The sequence below is a fragment of the Pteropus vampyrus genome, unplaced genomic scaffold (genome assembly GCF_000151845.1).
Source record: "Pteropus vampyrus isolate Shadow unplaced genomic scaffold, Pvam_2.0 Scaffold257, whole genome shotgun sequence".
In the NCBI taxonomy this organism is placed as follows: Eukaryota; Metazoa; Chordata; class Mammalia; order Chiroptera; family Pteropodidae; genus Pteropus; species Pteropus vampyrus.
The window spans coordinates 473942-496996 of NW_011889038.1; the positions used below are offsets into that span (position 1 = coordinate 473942).

Genomic DNA, 23055 nt, shown 5'->3' on the forward strand with positions numbered 1-23055 from the left:
AGAGTGGAAGGCAATGTGGAACCGGATGTGAAATTTTAAAGCAAAGCAGAGCCGGTTCAAGAGCTGAGCCCCGTGCAAGGACCAGGCTTCTTACTGTAAAGAATGAATCTGTCTGCAGTCAGTTCTGCTGTCCTGCTGGCTTCAAAATGCAAATTTACTCCAATTAGAAACAATTTGAGTTTGCCGCCTTTGTGTGTGTGGCTTTGTCTGAGAAACACTAGGTCAGGCATAAAGCCTGGCCCTGTTTGTTCGTGCCTCAAACAAGTCTTTTAACATTTTTAAATGGTCGTATTTTACGTAGTTGTACAGGTACCTGCATAGCAGCTTCCCTGCTGCCTCACAGAAGCCTGTTCACTGATCTCTGCGCTCCATGAAAGCTGACCTGCACCCTGCCGAACAGGGCTGCAGGGAAATATGGCAAATACTCCAAACACACCAAACGCGAACCCTGCTCAGCCCTCAGACAGCCCCCCTTCCACCACTTTGCCCCAGGATGCCCACTTCGCAAGTCGATTTCAAGGCATTTTTGAGATCCAGTGTCGTATTTACTATAGTATCTGTGTATTTCTTAACCTGAAGGCGTGTAAGCCAGCTATCATTTTTGATTAGGTTCCCCTGTGTGTTTGGAGCGCAGTGCCCCAGCCTCACAGTTCCCAGCATGGTTTCCACTGTGTCTTCTGCACAGCATGTGGGTTCAGAAACGTGGGTCTGTTCCCTTATAATAGAACCCATTGTGCTTTGAAGGGTCTCTGACAATCTGAGTCCAAGTTACAACAGCCCAGGTAGAGATTAGGGTTGACACTGAGCTCAGGTGGCCCTAAAGGGACAGTTCAATGTTAAGTTGATGTCTTTCAAGGCATAGGAGGTTGGTGATTTAGATGGTGTTGTCAGTACTAAAAAAAGGAACAAAGGACAGATACGGTGGCTTCTGTCATCTAGTCCACAGAGATGAGCTGGTGAGGGTAGGAAGCAAGGCTCTTGTGACTTTATTTCTTGGGCACAGAGTGCATTTGTTTTATATGAAACAATGAGTGTTGTTCAAAAGTGGTTCTGTCACTTCAGGAGGCTACTCCTTGGTTATCACTTGGGCCCAAAGCAGTCTGAACAGAAGACCGCCAGCACCTCAGTCTTCATTCCCTTCTGAAACAAATGTACTATTGCAAATGGATTAATGGAGAAATTAGGTGCTTGGAAAAATCTGTGTTCTTCAGTATGTGCTTAACAGAAAGTAGATTTAGAAAAATTTACATTGCATCAAAGCAGACATAATTCAGTTTCACCTTAATTTTTTTGTTTGTTTATAAAATTGTAGATTGGAGACATTTGAAATTAGAACTTTTATTTTTCACTGATATTTTCACGTTGATATCAGTTCCTATGAAACAGTTTCTTATAAAACCCAGGCTCAACACCCTGTAACCAGTATGTTTAGAAACCAAGAATATGTACCCTTAAAGGTACTTAAATGGGCAAGGCAAGACCACAGTGACGACGATGTAGAATTCAAATATTTTTGTCTGACTGGCTTTCAAAATGGAAGTTAAAATTGTGGTACAAAATTACACCTTTGGGTTTTTTGAAACTCAAAGCTAACTCAGAGGAAGCTTTACCTATGGCATGAGGCTGGACCACTCCTCCGTGGCCAGGAGCCACGGCATCTTGGGCTGGTTAACAGTTCAGCTTTTCCTTAAATGGCGCACAGGCTGTCTCGCTTGCTTCAGATGTTTGTTATTCGAGCTGCTTGAACATTGTATGAGAACTAAACGATGACCCTGACCACTGTGTGACCTGTCTTATTTGCTCTTCGAGCTGGCAGGCACTCGGAGCACTCAGTCCTAATGGGACTCTCGTGGTCTCTCGCTGCTCTCTTGGCCCTCAGTGTCTGGGTACTGAGAAAGATCTAGAGTCAAAACTCGGCTGAACATGCAGTCATCTTGCTGAAATGGAAAGCAGACGGGGGGGGGGGGGGGGGGGGGGGGGAGGTTATGACATGTAAAATAAGGGCCATTAGTGAATCTGGATTTGCATTTAAAAAGGAGCTCCCTATGTCACCTAAGAAGGTGTCAGTTGTCTGCACTGACCTCAGTTTGCTCCCTCTGGCTTTTGCATTACCTGGCAAAGGGCCCTAGAATATGCACCCCAAAATGTGGCTCTGTGCTATGTGGATGGTTTGAGCTACTGAAAACCAGCAGATGCAGGAAAAGTCCTAAAAAGAGGCACAAGTTTTCCTTTTGTGAAAGAAATTTACATTTATGTAAAAGATGACACCCTCTCTACACTTAGCAACTGCTATCAGTGGAGAAGGCACTTACTTGAATCTGCAGAGCAAATGGAAACACCCCTCGTTTACCATATTTTCCCGGTCACTTTCCCATCATTTGCCTCCCCGGCCTTGATGCCCCCAACTCTTTTTCCTCATTTTAGCCTAAGATGGCAGAGAAGCTGAGTTCTAGCCACCCCTCTCGGTTTCCCATGGCGGGGAGCGCCACGCGCACATGTGTGATGCGCATGCTCATAAAGTCTGCTTTTCTCTCACTGATCTGTCTTTGCTGGGCTGACCTACAGGCCTGGCCGGAGGTCCTACGATGGGTAGAGGAGAAAGATTTTTTTCCCTCCCTACACTGGAATGAGAGTTTTCATCTCACTTCTGCAGCATTTTTCCAGTGGTCCGTTAACATTTTGTATGCACAGGAAAAAAAACTTAACTTTTAGCTGAGCTTAAAGGAAACCTTAAGTAAATCCTAATCATCCCAAATCAGAATGATCAGAATTAGTCAACTGCTTCATTAGTGCAGGTTAAGTACTCTGAGCTGCTTAAGAAAGATGTGTTCAAATTCTAAAAGTCACTGTGCAGCTTGGAACTTGGTCAGTTGCTTTGTTTTCTCCCTTGGTACTTTTGGAAGATAAACGGGTCCTCGTTTGTTCTACCATAATGCATTTGTTTTTGCCTAAAACACTCAAACATCACAGAAATGTGACTACAATATTGTTTGCTTTGTGTACTTAATGTGTACTATTATCATACAAATAAAATGATCATACTATTCTGCAAATTTGGATTCGTAGGCCCCCTGCCCGCCTTTACCTCTGGATAGATGCCTATCAGGGCGTCAGCCTTGGAATAGAACTCCTCTTTTAGGGAAATGATTATCATCTGAAACTGTTCTTGAGTCTGCTCTTTGATGTAACTTGATACCTGGGAGGACATAAAACACACACATTTCACCAACCAGAAAAGGCCTCCTTTCTGGTCCCTGGGGACAGTATTCTCTTTGTCTTAATCTGCCCATTTTAGGTGTCAAGACACTTTCCTGCCTTCCTGGTAATTCAGTAAATTTACTACAATGCCAGAAGTGAAATACCTGATTCTAAACTAAGAAGTTTGATAAAATATATATAACCTCATTAAGTCTATGATCCAAAACCTTTGAATATTTTTAAGAATAAACTATAATATCCTGTAAATATGCAATCAAGTCTTTGTAACAAGATCAAACAAAACGAGCACTCGGATGTTGTGCAGGGCTGAAGAAGGGCTGGTATGTAGACTTCCAGCTTCCTATTTTGCCAGCTCAAAGCCTGGAGACTGGGAAAACATGGAACGATAAATGTATTCGTAATCTATAATCTATCATTTGGTCAGAGAGGAACTCAGTGGTTCCTTCCAGAAGGTCAAGTCCAAGGAATGAGAATCAGAACAGAACAGACTGGACAGAAAGCATCTTGGTGAACAAACTCTGCTTAGAACGTGGGGAATGATGAAGAACTCAGACACACCACAAGTGTTTAATACTAGGGTGGTGCCAGTAGAAGAGTCTTAAGTAAGACCTGGTACTTGGAGATGCCACTGATACAAACATCTAGATTTTGCTAGAAGATACGGACAGCCTAAATGCCACCAAGAGGCAATCCACCACGGTAGATGCTATACCCCCCAACACACACAGAACATGGGGAATAAAGTGCCCAAATTAACCAAAGGGAAGATTTCTCACAAATGAGTCAGGTCTCAGAGTCCAGTTAGCTGATGCAGACTAGCTGACAATTGAGAGACAAACGGAGATATTCTTTTGTTCCTGTTTTTTTTTCCCCCCTAGTTACCCCAAAGTCTAGCAGGTCCATAGACTGTGGCTCTTGCCTGTCCTCTACACCAGCGGTCTGTAACCTTTTTGGCACCAGGGCCCGGTGCTGCCATGAGAATCTAATGCCTGATGATCTGAAGTGGAGCCGAGATGGTGATGCTGGTGCTGGGGAGCGGCTGCAAATATGGATGAAGCTTACGCGCTCGCCACTCACCTCCCGCTGTGAGGCCCAGTTCCTAACAGGCCACAGACCAGTACTGGTCCATGGCCCAAGGGTTGGGGACCCTGCTGTACAAGGTTCAGGAGGCTGGGGATTTGTTTTCTGAATTTTGCACATGTGGAATTGTACTATTTCTGTGCCTACTGTGACGTGTTCAGGAACCTGGGGCCTACGGATATCTGGGTTAGAAAAGTGCAACTTGGGAAATATGAGAGGCAACGATCATACCATTAGAAGGTTCCTCAGGCTGCAACTCCTGAAAGTCCCCCGATTCTGCCTGGCATTTCAAGTGACATTCACCAGAGTAAGAAAACAGGGAAGTCAGCTTTAGAGACTCGGAACCTGCCGGAGTGGCATCCTAAGAGTAAATGCTTCTCTCAGAGGTGGACCATTAGCCAAGCTCACAAGACTAAGGTATAAACCAGAATGCCAGTTTACAAATTGATAATGAGAAATGTGCAAGCCCAGAGCTGCCTCCTCGTAAGCTGTAGATGCAAAGCCCAGTCATTTCTGGAAGAGGGATGTGCCTGCAGTCAGAAGTAGGAGTCTAATTCATCCACCTCCAAAACTGGATTTCTCTGGAGGAATCCACGACACCGAGAATCTGCCGGCCAGAGCTATCCCTCCCCTGGGCAGCGATGGGCCCTGCCAGTGTCTGCCTGTCTTTTTGTCGTACTTCCGTGGCTGACCCCATTCTCATGAAAATTCAGTCAAGGTATGTGGTGAGAGCCTGCTTTCCGGTGGCTTCGCAGGACTGTGCACTGACCTTTAAGGCCCACTTTAAACAGAACCCTCGGGAGTCACGCTGCTTCCTTAGCTCCCTCAGTGTCTCCAACACTGAAAACAGGATCACACACAGGTGCTAACTGGGTAAATAACTGATCACACACAGGTGCTAACTGGGTAAATAACCCATCACACACAGGTGCTACCTGGGTAAATAACCGAAATGGGGCAGGGGCAGGATTTTGAACTTTAATCCCTTTGGAATTTTATTCAGAGATTACTTTTGGACCCTGAATTGACTAGCTTGGTTCTGTTTGCCACCAGGCCGACTAATGACCCTCATGTCCCACTCTCTGGATGAGGACCAGTTACCCAGGGGCAGTGCTGTGGGCCCAGTGCAGGGACCCTCACTTGACTCCGGGTTGATCCCTAGCAACTCCGAGGGGCACCCCAAATCCTGAATGAAAGTCACCCTGAATCATCTTGGTTTCAGATATTTAACTTAGATTTGATTTTAAATCAGCAATATCAGACTGTTCCTGTCCAGAGTAAGCTGCCTCTGGCCAGAGCACGACCTCCGAGTTGTAGACATTCTACTGGAATTAAAAGCAGAAAGAAACTTACTTTGCCAATGTTAGTGTTGTCCAGGGCTGCATCCACTTCATCTAAAACAAAGAATGGAGCAGGCCGAAAACTAGAAAAAAATGACAAGTTATAACTTTGTAACCTGGAGAAGGTTAACAGTATTCAGAATAAATAGGATACACCCTTTGGACATGGCTGTCTAGGTCTCCAGTGACCGCTACCTTGCTGAATCCAATGCTCAGTCCGCATCCCTTGTGACCTTTGCAGGAGATCCCAGCGGCCCATCCGCCTGTCCTCTGCTCTTCAGGATGACAGGGTCTCTGCCCCCTGCCCCACCCACTGCTCCTTCCCAGGGTTGCCTGACACCCTTCTTCTCTCTATTTAACACTGCTGTGCCCTTGGGTTCTGCTTAGAGCCCTCCCCTACCTACTCAGCTCCCTTGGTGGCTTCATGTGCTCTCAAGGTTTTGAGTGCCACCCAGATGTATGGGGATGGCTCCCACATGTCTGCTGAGAGTTCTGATTTCTCTCCTGAACTCTCACCTCACACGTCTACCAGCTTACTCAACAAGTCCATACCATGGGTGTCTAATAAATAGTTCAAACTCATCCAGAATCAAACTCCTCACCTGGCCCTCCAAACCAATTCTCTTGTCGTGGCCTTTTCCATCTCGGTTAATGGCAGTTGTTATCACTCTAGTGGATTAGGCCTAAGTCCGTGGCATCCTCATCCATCCCTGAGTCCTTCATATCCCACGCTCTGTCTGCTCAACCTTTTGCTCTCACTCTGGTCCAATCTGTCGTTATCTTTCACCTTGGTTGCTACAGTAGTTTCCTAACCCCACGCCCGCCACTGCTGCATACAGTCTATTCTCTACAGCTGCCGGGCTCACGCTGGCCTCAGGGCCCTTGCACTTGTTGATCTTGTCTAACATTCTTCCCTTGGCTATCCACATCACTTGCCCTCTTAATTCCTTCGTATCTTTGCTCAAAAGTTACCTTCTCAAGGGGCCTTCCCGGACGACCCTTTAACACCGCAAACCCTTCCCTGCTACTACCTGTCCCCACTCCCTGCTTTAATTTTTTTTCTACAACATCTGTCATTTTCTCAGTCTCCACAGTATAGAACTCGTTTGCTAATATGCCTTACTGATCATCCGTCTTCCCCATCTAGAATGAAGTATCTGAGATGTGTTCAGAAAGCAGGGTCCTAGAGAGGTTCGGGCGAGATGAGCATGATTCAGGGAATGCTGGGAGGCAAGGATTTTGTTTTGTTCACTGCTGTCCCTCCAATGGCTACACCATTGATGCACAGTAAATATTTAATGAATATCCGCTGAATGAATGGATGGGGGTGACACCTAGAAATAGTTTTATTCTAGTAAGAGTTACTCTACCCAGGGTCATGTTTAGATCCGTACCCATGTTGTCCCCAAAGTCCCTCTGCGTTAGTAGTGTTTTCTCTGTCTTTTCTGTAATGACCTATTCCTTCTCCTTCTTGAGAATGGTAAAAATCAGTTGTCGAGCTTTTATGCTGATCTTTCTGGTCATGAAAATAAAGAGGTAGCATCATCCACACCTTAGATCTCCATCTAATGCTTTGAATGTTGAAAGTTAATTGCCTTAATTTTAGCTTTTTGATTTATTTTACACACAAACAGTGCCACCATCGTCAAAGGACATGAGGGGACTAAACATTTTTCCAGGAGAAATACTTTGCTTAACATTCTTTACTAAATAGCACATCTCTGAATATGGACTAGAAAAGTAATATATAAGTTGGACGATTTTGTTTTATTTGGGTTTGTTATTGTTACTATTTTTGGCAATTCTGATGTCACAAAGCTGAAACATTAGTAGCTGCTGATAACAGAAATGGAATAAAAATCTGTCAAAGACTGAATTCTCTCTTAGATTCGCTGTCTCAATTGTCATAGACAAAAACCACAACCTGAATTGTTTGGCTGAAGAAAATAATTTTGTTATCACGTAATGCTAAATGCAACTAAAGACAAGTAATTAACAATTCCGTAGGAGGTTCATTTGGTATCTGCCCTGATGCAGAATCAGACAGCTCACTGGGACCTTACCTGTGCACAGCAAACAGGAGAGCCAGAGCTGCCACACACTTTTCTCCCCCCGACAAATTGTCCATTGGCATGAACCGTTTGCCTGGGGCCACACAGTTGTAGCTAATTCCCTCCAAGTAGGGCTCTTCTGGGTTCTCCGGGCTAAGAAATGCCTGAAACACATGTTAGTTACTGAACAATATCAGAAAAGCAATTAGTAGGTTTCAGCTTGGATTTATAACAGTTTAACTAAAGTATTCTGTTGGTTAGGGTTTCCTCCATTCTGATGGAAAAATACCAGTGCCTGTAAATAATGTATTTAGCTCTACATGTAATAGACAACAGGGTTGTCTGGGTGGGGAGTACAGGGAAGACATTCTAACATCTATAAAGGATCAGGCCTTCCCACCAAACTGCCATTCCAACCTCAGCAGTGCATGCTGCAGTCTTAAAAAAAAGTGTTCATTCCTCAAGCACTTACTGATGAGCTATTATGGCCATGTACTGTAGATACGGAGATTAATCCTGCCCTCAAGGAGTTAATGGGACTTTTTAAACCGTACTTTACTGAAAATAAGTAAATTATTTTGGTCTGAAATTCTAAATACCTGCTCTGAGATGACCTCAGTCATAAGAGAACACTATGAGAAAGAGTACAAGTAGATCTGTAAGGTCCACTCCATGTCTTCATCCCACAACAGTTCCCCAGTATTTGCTGTGGATACTGACAATGGGACGGAGCGTGTGCAGTGAAGAGACTGTCACTACAATGGACGTGTCTGGATTCGAATCCCACCTTCAGTTCTTTCCCTTGCCTTTGTTACTCAGGCAAACGCCACAGACCCCAGATCAACCATTTCTTAAGATCTTCCACATCACCCCACCTTCACTGCAGAGACCACTGGCAGTTCTATAAAATCAAACTAGTGCCAGACAACAGAATTCCAAAACTAAAGAAAACCTGGAAACCAAGTGATCTAATCCACTCATTTTTCAGATGAAGAAACAGGACCAGAGAGGTGTGGACTCGTCCGGGCTGGCCAGAGGTAGAGTGAGTGGGACCCGGAACACAGGTCATTGTGACAGCCAGTCTTCACGAGCTGACTCTGCCCCATAGCGGGCCACTCGAATAAAACACCCACCAGTAACACCAAATTCCCACGCGTACATACTTGGGCACTGTTGTTTCTGCAGAGCTTCTTGTAGATTTGATCAATTGCGACTGAGACGTGCTCAAAACACTGGCTGAAAAGATCATATCTCCTCTTTTTCACCTGTTCAAACTCTTGCCTACAGATTCTGGCTTCCTTTCTGCTGGCCTCAAAAGCTAAGAGAGAATCAATGTTCTTTATTTTAGAGACCACTGAGGATTTCTTGTCCTTCAACTTTAAAAAAGCATAAAATATTTTTAAAATTTGATTTTGAATTTGGTTGTCTTGAGTAACTCTACATTTAAAATACCTCAATTATTAACTCCATGAACATGGCTGTTACAATTGATGAGACCTTTTTCTGGTAAGGCTAATTTTTAAACAATAGTGACAAGTTCTCACAGAGTATCTACTATGCCTACTATGATGATATGAAAAAATATGTTTTAAAATAACCAATAAACCTGTTTTTAAATTAAAGCAGAACATTTTTCAAAAAGAAAGCAATCTGCAATTCAGTATGAAAAGTACACATTAATATAAGACAACAGAGAAAAATATAAATTAAAAAAACAAAGGTACGATCTAAGGAAGACTTAAGTGTTACAGAAATCAAAACCCAAACACCCGTGAATATGATCTTGCTAACAACGAAAACTGTTTCACCATCTGTGGACTCCTGAAACTTGTCTCTGATAGTCTTCAGGTTCTCCAGGGCTCTCAGGTTGGGGGCTGCTGTCTTCAATAGGACATCTTCTTGGGATGCTACTTGTTGCAGGAGGAGTTTAAGGTGGGCTTCTATTTCTTTGTCAGATTGTAGAGCCTATTATTGGCAAAGAACAGCACCGATCAGCATGGCTTTTAGGCCCACAGAGCTAAGGTAATCAGACACAGGGCCCTTCGGGACCTGGCGCCTGCCTCACCCCCACCCCTCATCCCCACCTTCCCTCCCTCACAGCCCACTCCAAGTCTGGTGCAGTCGGGTGCTCCTCGAGTGGGCTGAGCCTTTTCATGGCTCCAGGGTTACAGACGCTGCTCTCCTGGAGTGCACTTTCCTCCATATTTTTTAATCTGGCTTAAAAGCAACAATTCCTATATCACTTTCATTTACTCGTTCATTAAAAAAAATTAGATACCAAGGATCCAGTTACGAACACTGTCCCATCCTTGCCCTTCAATAGCTCCCAGGGAAGTCAGACACACACTGGCATCTCTGGCAGCGTGGGAACCTAACAGGCGGCCTGGGTGCAGCCGGGCAGGGAGGGGACATCCAAGCCTTCCGGAGGCAGCGCCGCTGGAGCCTGAACGATGACTAGAACTAACTCAAGCAAGGAGAGAAGGGAACAAATGGTGCAGCACGACCATCCGGGACAGTTTTCTGAACCCCCCAGAGGGCCTTCATTAATGTAAGATCAAGGTGACATTTTAATTCACTGGAAAAAGAATTATTTGAAAAATGTTGAGTAAATTGGTTAACTTAGGTACATTTTAAAAAACGGACTCATACCATGTACTAAAATAAATTTCAGATGAATTAAATAAGTAAATTAAAACAAAAACCATAAACAGGAAGAAAATATTTATATTTTTCAGTAAATGAGATGCAGAAGACTTTCTAAATATGAAAGCACTAAATAGACTACAGGACAAAAGCTTCTTTCTGATTGCCTAAAGATACCACAAATCCAGTCAAAGAGCCCAACAAATCTAACAATATGTTAACAGGAAATTAAAAGATGTGCCAGGTATTACCACTTGGCATCCATTCACCATTCCTTCCTTCCTAACACAGCCCAAGTGTGACCCTTTGTCCCACACAGTTCCCACGTGTGGGTGCAGTGGTGGGTCTGCTTGGTCTAAGACTAAGCCCACCCCACCCCAACAATGATTAGTCAGGAATGAACATGTGACCCAATTCAGGCCACTGTGATGAGGGGACTATTGCTGGAGCTTGTCTTCACTCTTAAGAACAGCACCTCTACTCTCTTCTCAGAGGTTATGGCTGTATGGCTGGAAAGCCAAGAAAGGCTACAGCCACGTTGCCTTCCTGAGATAAGCAGCCTCAGGACAAAGCCGAAAACAAAGCACTGACTGTCCACGGGATGCCTGAGAGACACAGAGCTGCTAAACTAGAGCCCTGACCTGGATTCCAGGTCCGTGCTCTGCAGCTGTGAAGGATCTGTCACCTACTGAGGTACCGCACTGGGATGCTGACGGGGCAAATTCAAGATGCTGGACTATTCTGGTTACTTTTGTCTACTGCGGGACTTTTCCAAGACTTTAATGTTCATCATGAATCTCCAGGCAGTGAGGTGGGGGAGGGGAGCCTTTCAAAAAACTGGCTGAGCACACTCTTCTTCTTTGGCAAGACATTTCATGGTACTTGTGTTCTGCAAAATGCACAGTGAGAAATGCTGATATAAACATTTAAAAAGTAACCGGGCTATACTAGTTCTTCAAAAATAACCAGGAAATCTACTTTTACCCTAAACTTCTGCTCTACAGTCTAAAAGTCATTCTGCAGCACTTCAATATTTAATTTTGCCGTGAGTTAATCGCAAACAACAGAAACCTTCCGTTTACCTTCAGGTCCTCTCGTAGAGAGCTGTAGTCTACCTCAATGGCTTCTTCTTTTTCATATATGTCAACTGTCGCCTGGGTGCTTTCTGCTTCAGTTCCCAACTGAAAGACATGAAGCCCCCTCCTTGTTACCCGAAACGTGATCTCCCCCAAGTCCCCCAGTTGACTGCCACCTCACTCAGACTCAAAATCCCTGCGGTGACCCACAAGGTCAGGACGGTCTGGTTCTGGCCATCTGGCTCTCCGTCGCCCCTTTAACTTCATTCCGTGCCAGCCTCCCCTGTGCTCCCTCTGCTCCAGCCTCTCCAGTGGGACAACTTTCCTCCCATGTCGGCATCACTCGCCCTCTTACCGCTCTACTTCCCGGCCATCCTTGCTCAGGCCACTCACGGCCTCTCCACCTGAGACTGCAAAGCACCCACCGATACTCTTTGTTCTCCCTCCTGCTTTAGTTTTTTAGCCCGTGTCACCACCAGACACCCAAATATTTTATTTGTTCACCATTTTGTTTCTGTGCCTGTCTCTCCTCCACTAGGATGTGCCTTGAGCAGTCACTGGCAACACATATTACTCTCTGATGGAAGGAAGGGACAGGAAAGAAGGAGCACATAAATGAGCACTTATTCCGCTGTACGCTGGCTGTTGGTATAATGCTGATACCAAAACCAAGATTCGCAAATTAAGAGAGAAAGAAACCTTTGTCACTCATTCCTTTCTAGATATTCTCTGACAACAAACTCAATGAAACAACTTTTGGAATCATGTCTCCATTTTATGTAATATGTGTATGTTAAAGCAGTTCATATAGAAGTTGAACTTGAATACAAAATGGAATACTGAATCCCTGAATATCTCGATTCCTGTTTTCATGATTCGGTATTGTATTTTGTGTCAAACTTCTATATGAGTCATCTGGTGTCTTGTTACTCAGTCTGGTCAGTGGGCCAGCAACAGAGAGCCTCACCAAGCCGAGAGAACCATAGGCTCTAAGGCAACAAAGTCCCCAGATGCCTCATGTGCACAGAACAATCTGGGCACCAGCGATCTAGTATGTCTCCCCTACCACGTAAGAAACTTCTAGGAGAACCCCAGCAGTGAAGGTTGCCTGGGGAACACCTCCAGTGGAAGGGGAATCTCAGGCTCTATGTCATAACTGGTGTTAAGACAATTATTTCTACCCAGTGGCCCTTGTTCAGCCCTCTGGAGAGAGATCATTATACCTTATACCTTTATGGACAATCTTTTGTAGCACCCCCATCATATGGCTACTACTAGATGTGCAGACAAAATGCCAGTCACGGATCCACCACTAGAGGCTGTCTGTCTTTCTAGTAGCAAGCTTTCCCTGGCAGAAAAAATCTGACTGTGGCGTCCACCCCAACCCCAGTATCTCCTTAGGACCAAAAGGAACCAGTGTGATCCTACTTCTGTGACAAGACCTTCTTCCACTGGAGGAGGAGAATCACATCCTGAGCCTTCTCTTCCCAGCACGGCACAGTCTGGGCCTTTTCGCTCTCCTGGACACTAGACTCTTAAAAAGCATCAGGCTTGAAAAGGGGAATGCAATAGTCCAGGGTGGCTTGACCAGCACCAAGTGGGATTAAACTATCATTTTCTTTTCAGATAATAATTCTGTATCAGTTTAGTTCAATGTCTTTATACCTGCTTTGAAACACCCCACAACGAATATGAAAGTCTTTCAAGCTAATTAAGAAGTAAATAATTTCGCGTTCCTAGTGGGTGTACTGGAGAATAACTCTAAGAGCAATAGTACCAACACAGCAGCGGCGCACTGGGCCAACGACATTCACTGACGTCACTAAGACGGCTCCCTCCTCCCCTCTAGTCTATGACAACCCTCTTCCAAGATTACACTGCCTTTTAAACAGACTTTCTAGTTCTTTCTACAGTATAGTGAGTATCTTTTTTCTGCTCCCATCTACTTCTGCTGTTACCGGGCGTCCCCCTTTCCTCTCTCTGCACCCATTAAATGTGGACATGTGACCCAGAACGAGCCAGGGTTCTTTTCCAGGATTTTTTTTTTTTTAGTCAAAAGGAAAGTTTATTAGAAAAGGGATAATATTCCACAGACAGAGTGTGGTTTCCTCTGAGGCAGACAGTGAGAGGGACCGTGACAGAGACACTGAGAGAGAGACGGTAACGGCGCTGAGAGGGACCCGGAGTTCCTTCTCAGGACTTCTCTAACTGAGAGAGGTCATGAAAAGCCCTCTGTCAAAGCCAGTGGTTACAACTGCAGCCTTGTGGGGAAAGCTGATCTGAGAGAATAAAGCCAATAGACACTGAGCCAGAAAGAGTTCTCGATGGCGTTCAAATTCCTGGACCGAGTCAAGCACAAGACCGCCTCCTTTCCAGCCCTCTCCTCTCACCCCCATCCACTCGCCCCTTTAAAGCCACCTGAGCTGAGTTTGCTACTTGTGGCCAGAAGAGGGTTTTCTCCTTTCCTTACCTATTTGGAAGGTGATCTCTGCTAAAATAGAGAAAAAAGACTTCTGAGGCTAATATCGCATCAGAATGACACTATGAAAAAAAGTGGTCAATGTTAGCAAGAGAAAAATTGTTTTACAGATGCTTCATTCTGAAGAACCCAAAGGACTGAAGGCCTGTTCTGGAACGGGAAACCTGATGGAACTGAATGGATTTCCGACCATCCGGGGGCGGAGCAGAAAAGGGAGGAGGGATGTGGAAGGGACCACAGAGAAGTGATTCCTTCACTAACATACTCAGTAAGAACTCAGAGATGACTTAAGAAGCAAAACTACTATTTTCACCATTCTTTAGATTAGCTAATATTAAGATATTCTTTGCGAACTGCAGTCATACCTTTCCTAACATGAGACAGAATTATGGGTAGATATTTCCAATGAACCTGAAAAGTACTGTGTAATACAAATGTAGCGAGAAAGAAAAAGGCAAACGGAGAGGTGTCTACCATTAGTGGACCTTGGTTTTATCTCCCGATTCCTTGGAGGTCCATCCTGACCTCCTCCTGCCCTGTCACCACCTGGACAGACTCAGGCAGGTCTCTTCTGAGAACCACCTCGAGCTGTCAGTGAAGGTGCAAAGCCAGACCCCTCCACATAGCACAATGTTACAAGCGTGCAGGGAACTGCCAATGCCAGTGGGCCACCTGCACGTTGCCGCGGTTCTCTGTGGCTGACACCACCTTCCCAGATGTCTCAAACTCCAGCAGCTTTAACTCTGATTTCTCTTGGGTATCTCTATATAAGTAAGAAACTCTGGTCCATCCTATGGGTTAAAAGGACCTGGATTAGCAAGAGAGAGCAAAGAACTGCATGAAATGCCTGGTCCTCTGGACTGATGATCGCTTGGCCCTTTTCCATCTGAGGAGAAAAGAAATCTCCTCTGTGCCTAAAGGGGCGTAGAATAAACGGAAGGATCTGCAGAGCTGGGATCTCACTGAGCAGCAAAGGGCGTTACACTAAGTTCCCCACGACCGCGCTTACTTTAAAATCGTTTGCTAGAGTACCTCTACTTCAATGATGTCGTCCAGTGACCCCAACAAAAGAGTTATTTCAATGTCTTGAACTTTGCAATCAAGCAGCATATTATGCTTCTCTAGCCGTTTCTGTTCCAGAGAAGACTGAAGGATTATAACTTCTTTCTGCCGTTTTCCCACTTCCCTGTAAATATACAGATATGAAAACGTGATTATATCTTGTTTTATACAATTTCATCAAAGAAGAAAAATGTGCTGTAAACTTACATGGAAAAATTATTTTTTCCTATGAGTGCTATAAGTTTTAGAGGGATCTCGCTGATGCTTGCAATTTAAACTTTAACACTCCTGAGAAAGGCCATGAATGTAGTTAGCTAATCTAAGGGAGAATTATTCAAGAATGAGCATTCTTACTTGAATCAGGCAAGCAACAATATAGTACTTTCCTACTTCATTTTTAAATTTGTATAATTTTCAAGCTGTATTTCTCCCTCAGAATAAGCTCTACATTTTAGAGCCTCAAACCAAGAGTCCCTTAGCAAGAGAAAGTCTGAATTATTTTTACTACCACCACTAATGTAATGTCTTCTATCTTAAACGAGGGCTTGGGGCTTTTACCAGCTGAAATAATGCAGAATTTTAAAGAGGGCTTAGAAACAGAACCAAAATAAATAAATAAATAAATAAGAATTACATGGTTTTCAAGAATATGACAGAGATGTGGTTCTGTTTAAACTTAAAAAAAATCAAGAGTAAACAAACTTTAAATGCGCTCAAAAATCTAAGACACAAACTCTCTAGCTGTATCCTGAAGCACTGAAGGTCTGAGCAGTGAGGGAAAGTGTGGGATGCTGAGAGGCTGAGCAAAAGCAGAGCACACTTCATGTGAGCGCTCACTGTCGTGTCAAACATGCAGGAAAGCAGATGTCACTGTGGTTAACAAGCCAGTTGATTCATAGTGTTATTGTCAACGCCATGGCAAGTACAAATGCTTATCGTGTGCCAAGTACTGTTCTAAGTGCCACATAAACAGTCACTCATTTAATCCTTATAATTATTCTATGAGGTAGGCACTATTATTATGCCCATTGTACTAATGAAGAAATGAAGGCATAGTACTTAAGAAGCAGAACTGGGACATCGGCCACAGAATCACAGCCCTCACTGGCTACACTTCGTCACATAAATGGACTAGCGAGAGACTCTAAAAGGAAAGATGCCAGTGTCAAGAGGAATTTAGCATAAGGGACCATGTTTTATACTGGTCCATGTTTTCATCGGCCAAAATGAATTATTCACTCTGAAGAGCTAACCACCCTTCCTGGTTTTCCTCCAAATGAGAAAGCTTGAAAGGTGTGATGTGGGATCAAAAGCAACAGAGGATACACATTCAAATAATAAAACTTCCCATGATAAATTTTGAATTGATGGTAAACATTTTTAAAACTCTGGTTATGGTCTTTCAAACTGATAAACTTAATTACCTATCAACAGCCAAAAACTTCTTCCGTTCCTCTTCAATCTGAGCTTGGATTTTCTCAATGTCAGAATTCTGAGTGACAAATATGTCCTTAAGTTGCTGCCACTTCTCCATGAGTTCATCCACAACTTGCAGACAATTTTCTTCAGCCTGAATGGAAATGACTTGCACTGTAGATTCACCATCTTTTACATTAATCAGGTCAATGGCTCATCTTTTTAGCATTAAAACTCAGCTAGTCATTCTGAGACAAACCCTTCCTGCGTGTGCCTGAAGCTCTCACGGCACTTGACCTGTCCCCATTGCACACTTCTTGGAAACTGGTAATCGCTATCTGCTTGTCTGTGTCCTTCACTTCAATTCAGTCCTCAGCTTAATGCCACCTGACTTGTTTCCATTGTCCAGTGAAAATGTTCTTGCTATTACAACCTCTTAAGTAGCAAACTAAGCAGATATTTTCCAGACTTCACCTTTTTGACAACTCTCATCACTTCCTCCTTCCTGAAACTCTAGGGCTTCTACAATGTCGCCCCATCTGGCTCTCTTCATAACCTACGGGACCACTCCTGGAATTCCAGCCTTGCTCCACTGCTCTTCACTGCCTTCCTTTGCCTGGGAGTCTCAGCCACTCACATGTGGTTTCAATTTGCCTCCATACACCAGCCTAGACTTTTCCTGATAACTATGTCTGATAACAATTACCTGCTGGAAATTGCTCTCTGGATGTCACAGAGGAAACTTAAGTGCCACAAGTCCAGAATTTTCTCTCCTTAACCTGCTCCTCCCATCCACCAACCGCCCAAGTCATCTGTGGCATCGCCCTCCACCTCCTGTCCCACTTCAACATCCAATAACCCGTGAAGTTGTGCAGATTTTACTTTAAGTAGTTCTCAAATCTTCCCCCTACCTGCCTTCTAGAAGCGTCAGGAGCACGACAAATATTTACTCAATGAAGGAAGTCATCATTTCAATGACAAAGCACTTCAGCCCCCATTACTAATTACCTTCTTTAGGTTATCGATGTCTTCTCTGCCTTTCTGGATAGTTTCTTTTAACGTGTTGATCTTATTTAGTTTCTTCTTCAGCTGATTGCGACTATATTCGAGTTGAATATTAAGCCGAGTTTTTTGCTTCTCAAATTCTAATCTAATAAAGTCAAGCATTAAAAGTGGTAAACATAGTCCTTCAATCCTTTTTGTCTTTTTACTGTTTATTATGGAAAATTTCAAATAAATACAAAAGTAGAAGGAATATTATAATGAATTCCCATATAGTCACCACACAGCTTTAATAATTATCAATTCATAGTCAATCTTGTTTCATTCCTAACCACACTCATCACTCCTTCCCACTACTGGATTATCTGAAAAGAATTTCAGACATCATGTAATTTCATCTGTAAATATTTTAGTATGTATCTCTGAAAGTGAAGTGACTATTACTACAAACCATAAATTATAATAGATAAAAATAAAAATTCCTTAAATAGCAAATTGCTATCAATGACAAATTTCCTGAATCTCATTAAAAAAAAATATATACCGGTTTGTCTGAACTAGGATCAATCCATTGCATATGGATGTGTTTCTTAAATCTTTTATAATCTATAGGTTCCCTCCTCTCTTTCTTTAAGTTACAATTTATGTGCTTATCTTATTTAAGTCAGTGTTTTCAAATAACTATTCATTCACAAACTCCATCCTTGGCAATTCAGGAATATGTTCCTTCCTGATGCACTTTACGACTTTGTCAGCTTTGTAAACTCCTCTAAAAAATTCCAATATCAACTGTAGCTCACCCTTTCCAAACTTTCCCCCTCACATATCCTGCTAATGGAATCATTTGTTCAAGAAACATTTGAAGCACTAAAGGTATCAGATATTATGCTAGATAGTACTGCTTCAAAGACAATAACAAAACAATAGTAATGATCAAAACAAAGAGTAATATTCAGTGACAGGTTACTAATAAGCCAGGCACTGTTATAAATACTTTTACACGAATTAACTCACTTAAGTTGTATAACTCTGAGGTACGTCATACTGCTGTCCCTATTTAACAGACGACCCAGGAAGTTAAGGACATCACCCAAGGCTATCCGCACAGAAAGTGGTGGAGCCAGCATGAGTACTTCGCAGGAACAGAATCCCCGCTCTTAACCACTGGCAACACTGCCTGCGGGAAAGCCGAGAACAAACCCTCGAGGGATTTGTTTCTGCTGTGGAGGCAGGCAAACGCTCCTTCACTTGGCTTCGGGACGCCACACTCCTCCAGCTTTCCTTTCTCCTCACTTGCTATTCCTTAAAGTTCCTTCTCATCTCTTTGACTTGTTAACATGATCTGGGATCGCCTTTCTAGCTACGTTCATTCTCTTGGTAATCTTATCTAGTCACATGACTTTAAGTTCCATCGATATGCTAACCGTCCCCAAATTTACACTCCCAGCCTAGACCTCTCCCTTGAACTCATAACTTATATATTCAACCACTTACTCTCCATCTCCAAATTGGATGGCGAGGCATCCTAGCATACATAAGGGATCAGCTACTAAAAGTAATAGGAGGGTTTAGCAAAGTTATCAGATGTTTGCTCAATGTAAAATTTGATACCACTTTTCTACATTAGTGGAAGACAACTAAAAAAAATCATAAAAATACATACTATACATAAGAGAAAAAAACTGTAAAATATCTAGGAATTAATAAGAACACAGATTTCTATGAAAAAAACTTTTAAATTCTATAAAGGATAAGATAATTAGAATAAATAAAGAGACATTGGATAAAAGATGAGAGACCAAAAATTTTGAAGATGTTCTCCCCAAATAAATCTATAACTCCAATGCAACCTCAATCAGAATTCCAGGTGGATTTTATGAGAAGCTCAATAAAAAGTGATAGGCAGAATTCTTTAGAAAGAAAAACTATTGAAGTTCAAGTAGACTTCAGGAACAAGGAATATGACAGAATTATAAGGCGGATAAAGAGATTAATTCAGCAAAAACATAACAATCCCAAATATGCATGCACCAATCACGATGCTTTAAAATATGTGAAGTAAAAACTGAAACTAGAAGGAGAGACTGACAGACCTGAAAGCATACCTGGAAGTTTCAGTGCCTCTTCGTGACTGCTAGAACGAGCCAGAGAATCAGGAAGCACACAGAAGACCTGAGCAATACCAATCAACTTAACCGTCACTCAGAGGGCACCCGTCCAACAGCAGAATGTATATTCTTTTCAAACACACATGGAACATTTACTAAGAATACATGTTATGCCATCAAACAAACCTCAATCAATTTAAAATGATTGAAATGATGCAGAATATATTCTTTATCACAATGGAATTACTATAAAAATCAGTAACAGAAAAATATGTTATATCTATTAACATCCCAGTATCCGTTAAATTAAACAAGATGCTTCTAAACACCCATGGGTCATAGAAAGGAATCACAGAGATTTTAGGAAATATTTTAAATGGAATGAAAATGAAAATACAACAAACCAGAAGTAGCAGGGCAGTACTTAGAGGAAAATATACAACTTAAAATGCTCATATTAGAAAAGAAGTTTAAAATATATAATGTAAGCTTCTATCTTAAAAGCTAAAAAAAAAGAAGAGTCAATTAAATTCAAAATAAGTAAAAGGAAGGAAATAATAAAGAGCAAAAATCAATAATATAGAAATAGACAAACCATATTGAAAATCAATGAAGCCAAGAACTGGTCTTAGAAAGGATCAATAAAATTGAGACACCTCTAGGTAGACATCAGGAAGAAGAGAAAGGAGACAAATAACCAATATCTGAAATGAAAGAGGGGACATCAGTACAAATCCTACAGATATTAAAAAAGATAAAAGGGAACATTAATAACTTTATGTTAATAAGTTTAACAACTTGGATGAAATACACAAATTCCTTCAAAGACACAAACTACCAAAGCTCATTCAAGAAAAAAAGATATCCTGAATAGCCCTATATCTATTAAGGAAACTGAATTTGTAATTAAAAACCTTCCCACAAAGAAAGGGAGTGGCCCCAGTGGCTTCATTGGCAAATTTTACCAAACATTTAGGATAAGAATAATATAATTCTAAAGAAGCTTCCAGAAAAAAATTCTTGCCTCATTTTACGAAGCTGGCATTACCCTGATACAAACACATGACAAGACACTGCAAGAAAAGAAAACTACAGACTAATACACTTATGAGTGTAGGTGCAAAAATCCTTAACAAAATTTTAGCAAATCAAATCCAAAAATATTTTAAGAAGACATGACCAAATGGGGCACACCCTAGGTATGCAAAGTTGGTTTAACATTCTAAACTCAACCAATGTAATTTATCATATTAATAAACAAAAAACCCCAACCATACAATCCTCTCAATAGATGGAAGAAAGAATATTTGACGAAATTCAACACTCTTTAAAAACATAGAAATTTCAGCAGACAAGAAATAGAAGGGAACTTCTCCAACCTGCTAAGGATTTAACCGTGAAGGATTGCATGTTTTGCCCATCTGAGACTGGGAATAAAGCAGGATGTCTGCTCACCACTTTTATTTATTCAACATTGTACTGAAGGTCCTAGCTAGTCCAATAAGAAGACAAGAAGAAAAAACAAAAGCCAAATCAATTGGAAAGGAAAAAATAAAAATTTTAATTCACTGACAATATGGTCATTTTATGGAAAAAATCCTAAGGAACCTACAAAAGAGCTACTAGAACTAATAAGTTTAGCAAAGTTTTAGGCTACAAGGTCAATTTATAAAAAACAATTTTATTTCAGTATACTATCAACAACCAATCTGAAATTGATAATCAGAAACAATTCCATTATCAAGAGTATAAAAAATGAAGTACTTAGAAATAAATTGAGCAAAATATGTGTAAGATCTGTACACAGAAAAATAAAGAACATTAACAAGCGAAATTAAGGGACACCTACATAAGTGAAGATAGACACCATGTTTATGGGTTAGTATTGTTAGGATGTCAATTCTTCCCACATCAATCTATAGATTCAATACAATCCTAATCAAAATTCTAGCAAACTTTCTTACAGCCACTGAATAGCCGGTCCTAAAATGTACACAAAAGTGCAAAAGACCTATAATAGTCAGGGGCTTGACCCTCCTTGTCTACTGTAGTAGCCTCTGTGGCTAGAAGGGTGCCTGGCTCATGGGAGGCTTACAGTAAATAGGTACTGAAAAAATGAATGAACCATGAGAAAATTACAGAGAATTAAAAAAAGAAAATGGGCCAAACTATTGATAGATTTTATTTCATTATGGGATAATGACTAATTTTTAAAAACATTTTCTCTATTTCTTCCAAGAGGCATGTATTACTTTTGTATTTAAAAATTATATTTGATTATCATATCTATATGAAATGACAGAGGCTAGCTCAACTTACTGTGGTAATCATTTCATAATATATGTAAGCCAAGCCATTATGCAATACACCTTAAATTTATAGTGATGTACTGTCAATTATAGCTATATAAAACTGAGGAAAAAAGAAGTGCCTGATAGGAAATAAATAATCATCTAGATGAGTATAAGTACAGTAAAGTCTAGATCTTAAATAATCTGTAATTATAAATATTTTATTTCCTGTTTTTGCATGATCTTAAGTACTTTTGATATAAGGTGACTATATCTTGGGAAAGAGAGTACCTGCTGACTTGCAATACAACCTTGTCATCGTCACTACTGTACACTTAAATTCAGATTTCATACAAAAAATTATTTTTGAATAGATAATACATGCCTATAGTACAAAATTTAAATGGCATAAGAATATACAAAAAGTGAAATATTGGTTTCCCATCCTCTCAGCGCCCCTAGAGGCAACCACGCTTACGTTCTAAATCTATCTGTGTGTATTTTCCTTCAGACTGACATTTGTCTTCTGATTTTCTCCATGGTCCTTTCGTTATACAAAAAAATTTATTTCTATACATTTGCATTTTATCAAGCTTTTCTTTTATGGCTTCTGGGGTTTATGCCATACCGAAAGATCTTCCTTAATTTGATATTTTTTTAAATTCTCTTATGACTTAGTCTAATGTTTTTCGGCCTTCATTTTAAATCTTTGATTCAGCTGGAATTAATCTCAGTCTAAGGAATGAGAGAGATCCAAGTACATTTTTTCTAGGTTGCTAATACATGTATCCCAAAATGATTTATTGAAAGGTATATATTTTCTCTACTGATATAAAATGCCACCCTTAAGTCGAGTTTCCCTTATAGATATATTTCTGGACTCTGTGAGCTAGTACCTCAGAATTTTAATACAGCTTTATATAATGTTTTAAAATATGGGAGTTCTAGTCCTTTCTCATTACCTTTTTAAGATTTTTCGTGACTAGTTCTGAATGTAAACTCTATAAATCAGCTTGTTTAGTTAATAACAAATCTTGTCCATATATGTTTGAGATGATATTTAAATTATAGATTAAATTAGAAAGGACCAACTTCTGTATAATAATGAGTCTTCTTATAAAAGAACTAGTATGCCTTTCCTTTTTATTCAAGTTTGTTTATGTCTGTCTTAATTAAAGCTTTCTTTATATATGCTTTCACATTTAGCAAGTTTATTTCTAAGTACTAAGTATTTTACCTTTTTCCTCTTTAATGTAATTGGGATATTTTCTCCCAATACATTGTCTCC

At 41.3% G+C, this 23055-nt stretch overlaps 1 protein-coding gene across 1 annotated transcript in view; it reads right to left on the reverse strand.

Moving 5' to 3' along the window:
* Positions 1 to 1451: 1451 nt before the first annotated feature.
* The window catches only part of SMC1B (structural maintenance of chromosomes 1B), a 55431-nt gene continuing 33827 nt past the window's right edge, over positions 1452 to 23055 (reverse strand). Inside the window, exons 16-25 of the mRNA XM_011374987.2 lie at positions 17375 to 17516; positions 16375 to 16520; positions 14921 to 15074; positions 11416 to 11514; positions 9499 to 9655; positions 8854 to 9008; positions 7703 to 7854; positions 5653 to 5722; positions 3086 to 3196; positions 1452 to 1937 (exon numbers count right to left, since the gene is read on the reverse strand). Of these exons, the coding sequence (XP_011373289.1) occupies positions 1836 to 1937; positions 3086 to 3196; positions 5653 to 5722; positions 7703 to 7854; positions 8854 to 9008; positions 9499 to 9655; positions 11416 to 11514; positions 14921 to 15074; positions 16375 to 16520; positions 17375 to 17516 (1288 nt within the window). The 3' untranslated portion in view covers positions 1452 to 1835. The remainder of the gene's footprint in view (positions 1938 to 3085; positions 3197 to 5652; positions 5723 to 7702; positions 7855 to 8853; positions 9009 to 9498; positions 9656 to 11415; positions 11515 to 14920; positions 15075 to 16374; positions 16521 to 17374; positions 17517 to 23055) is intronic.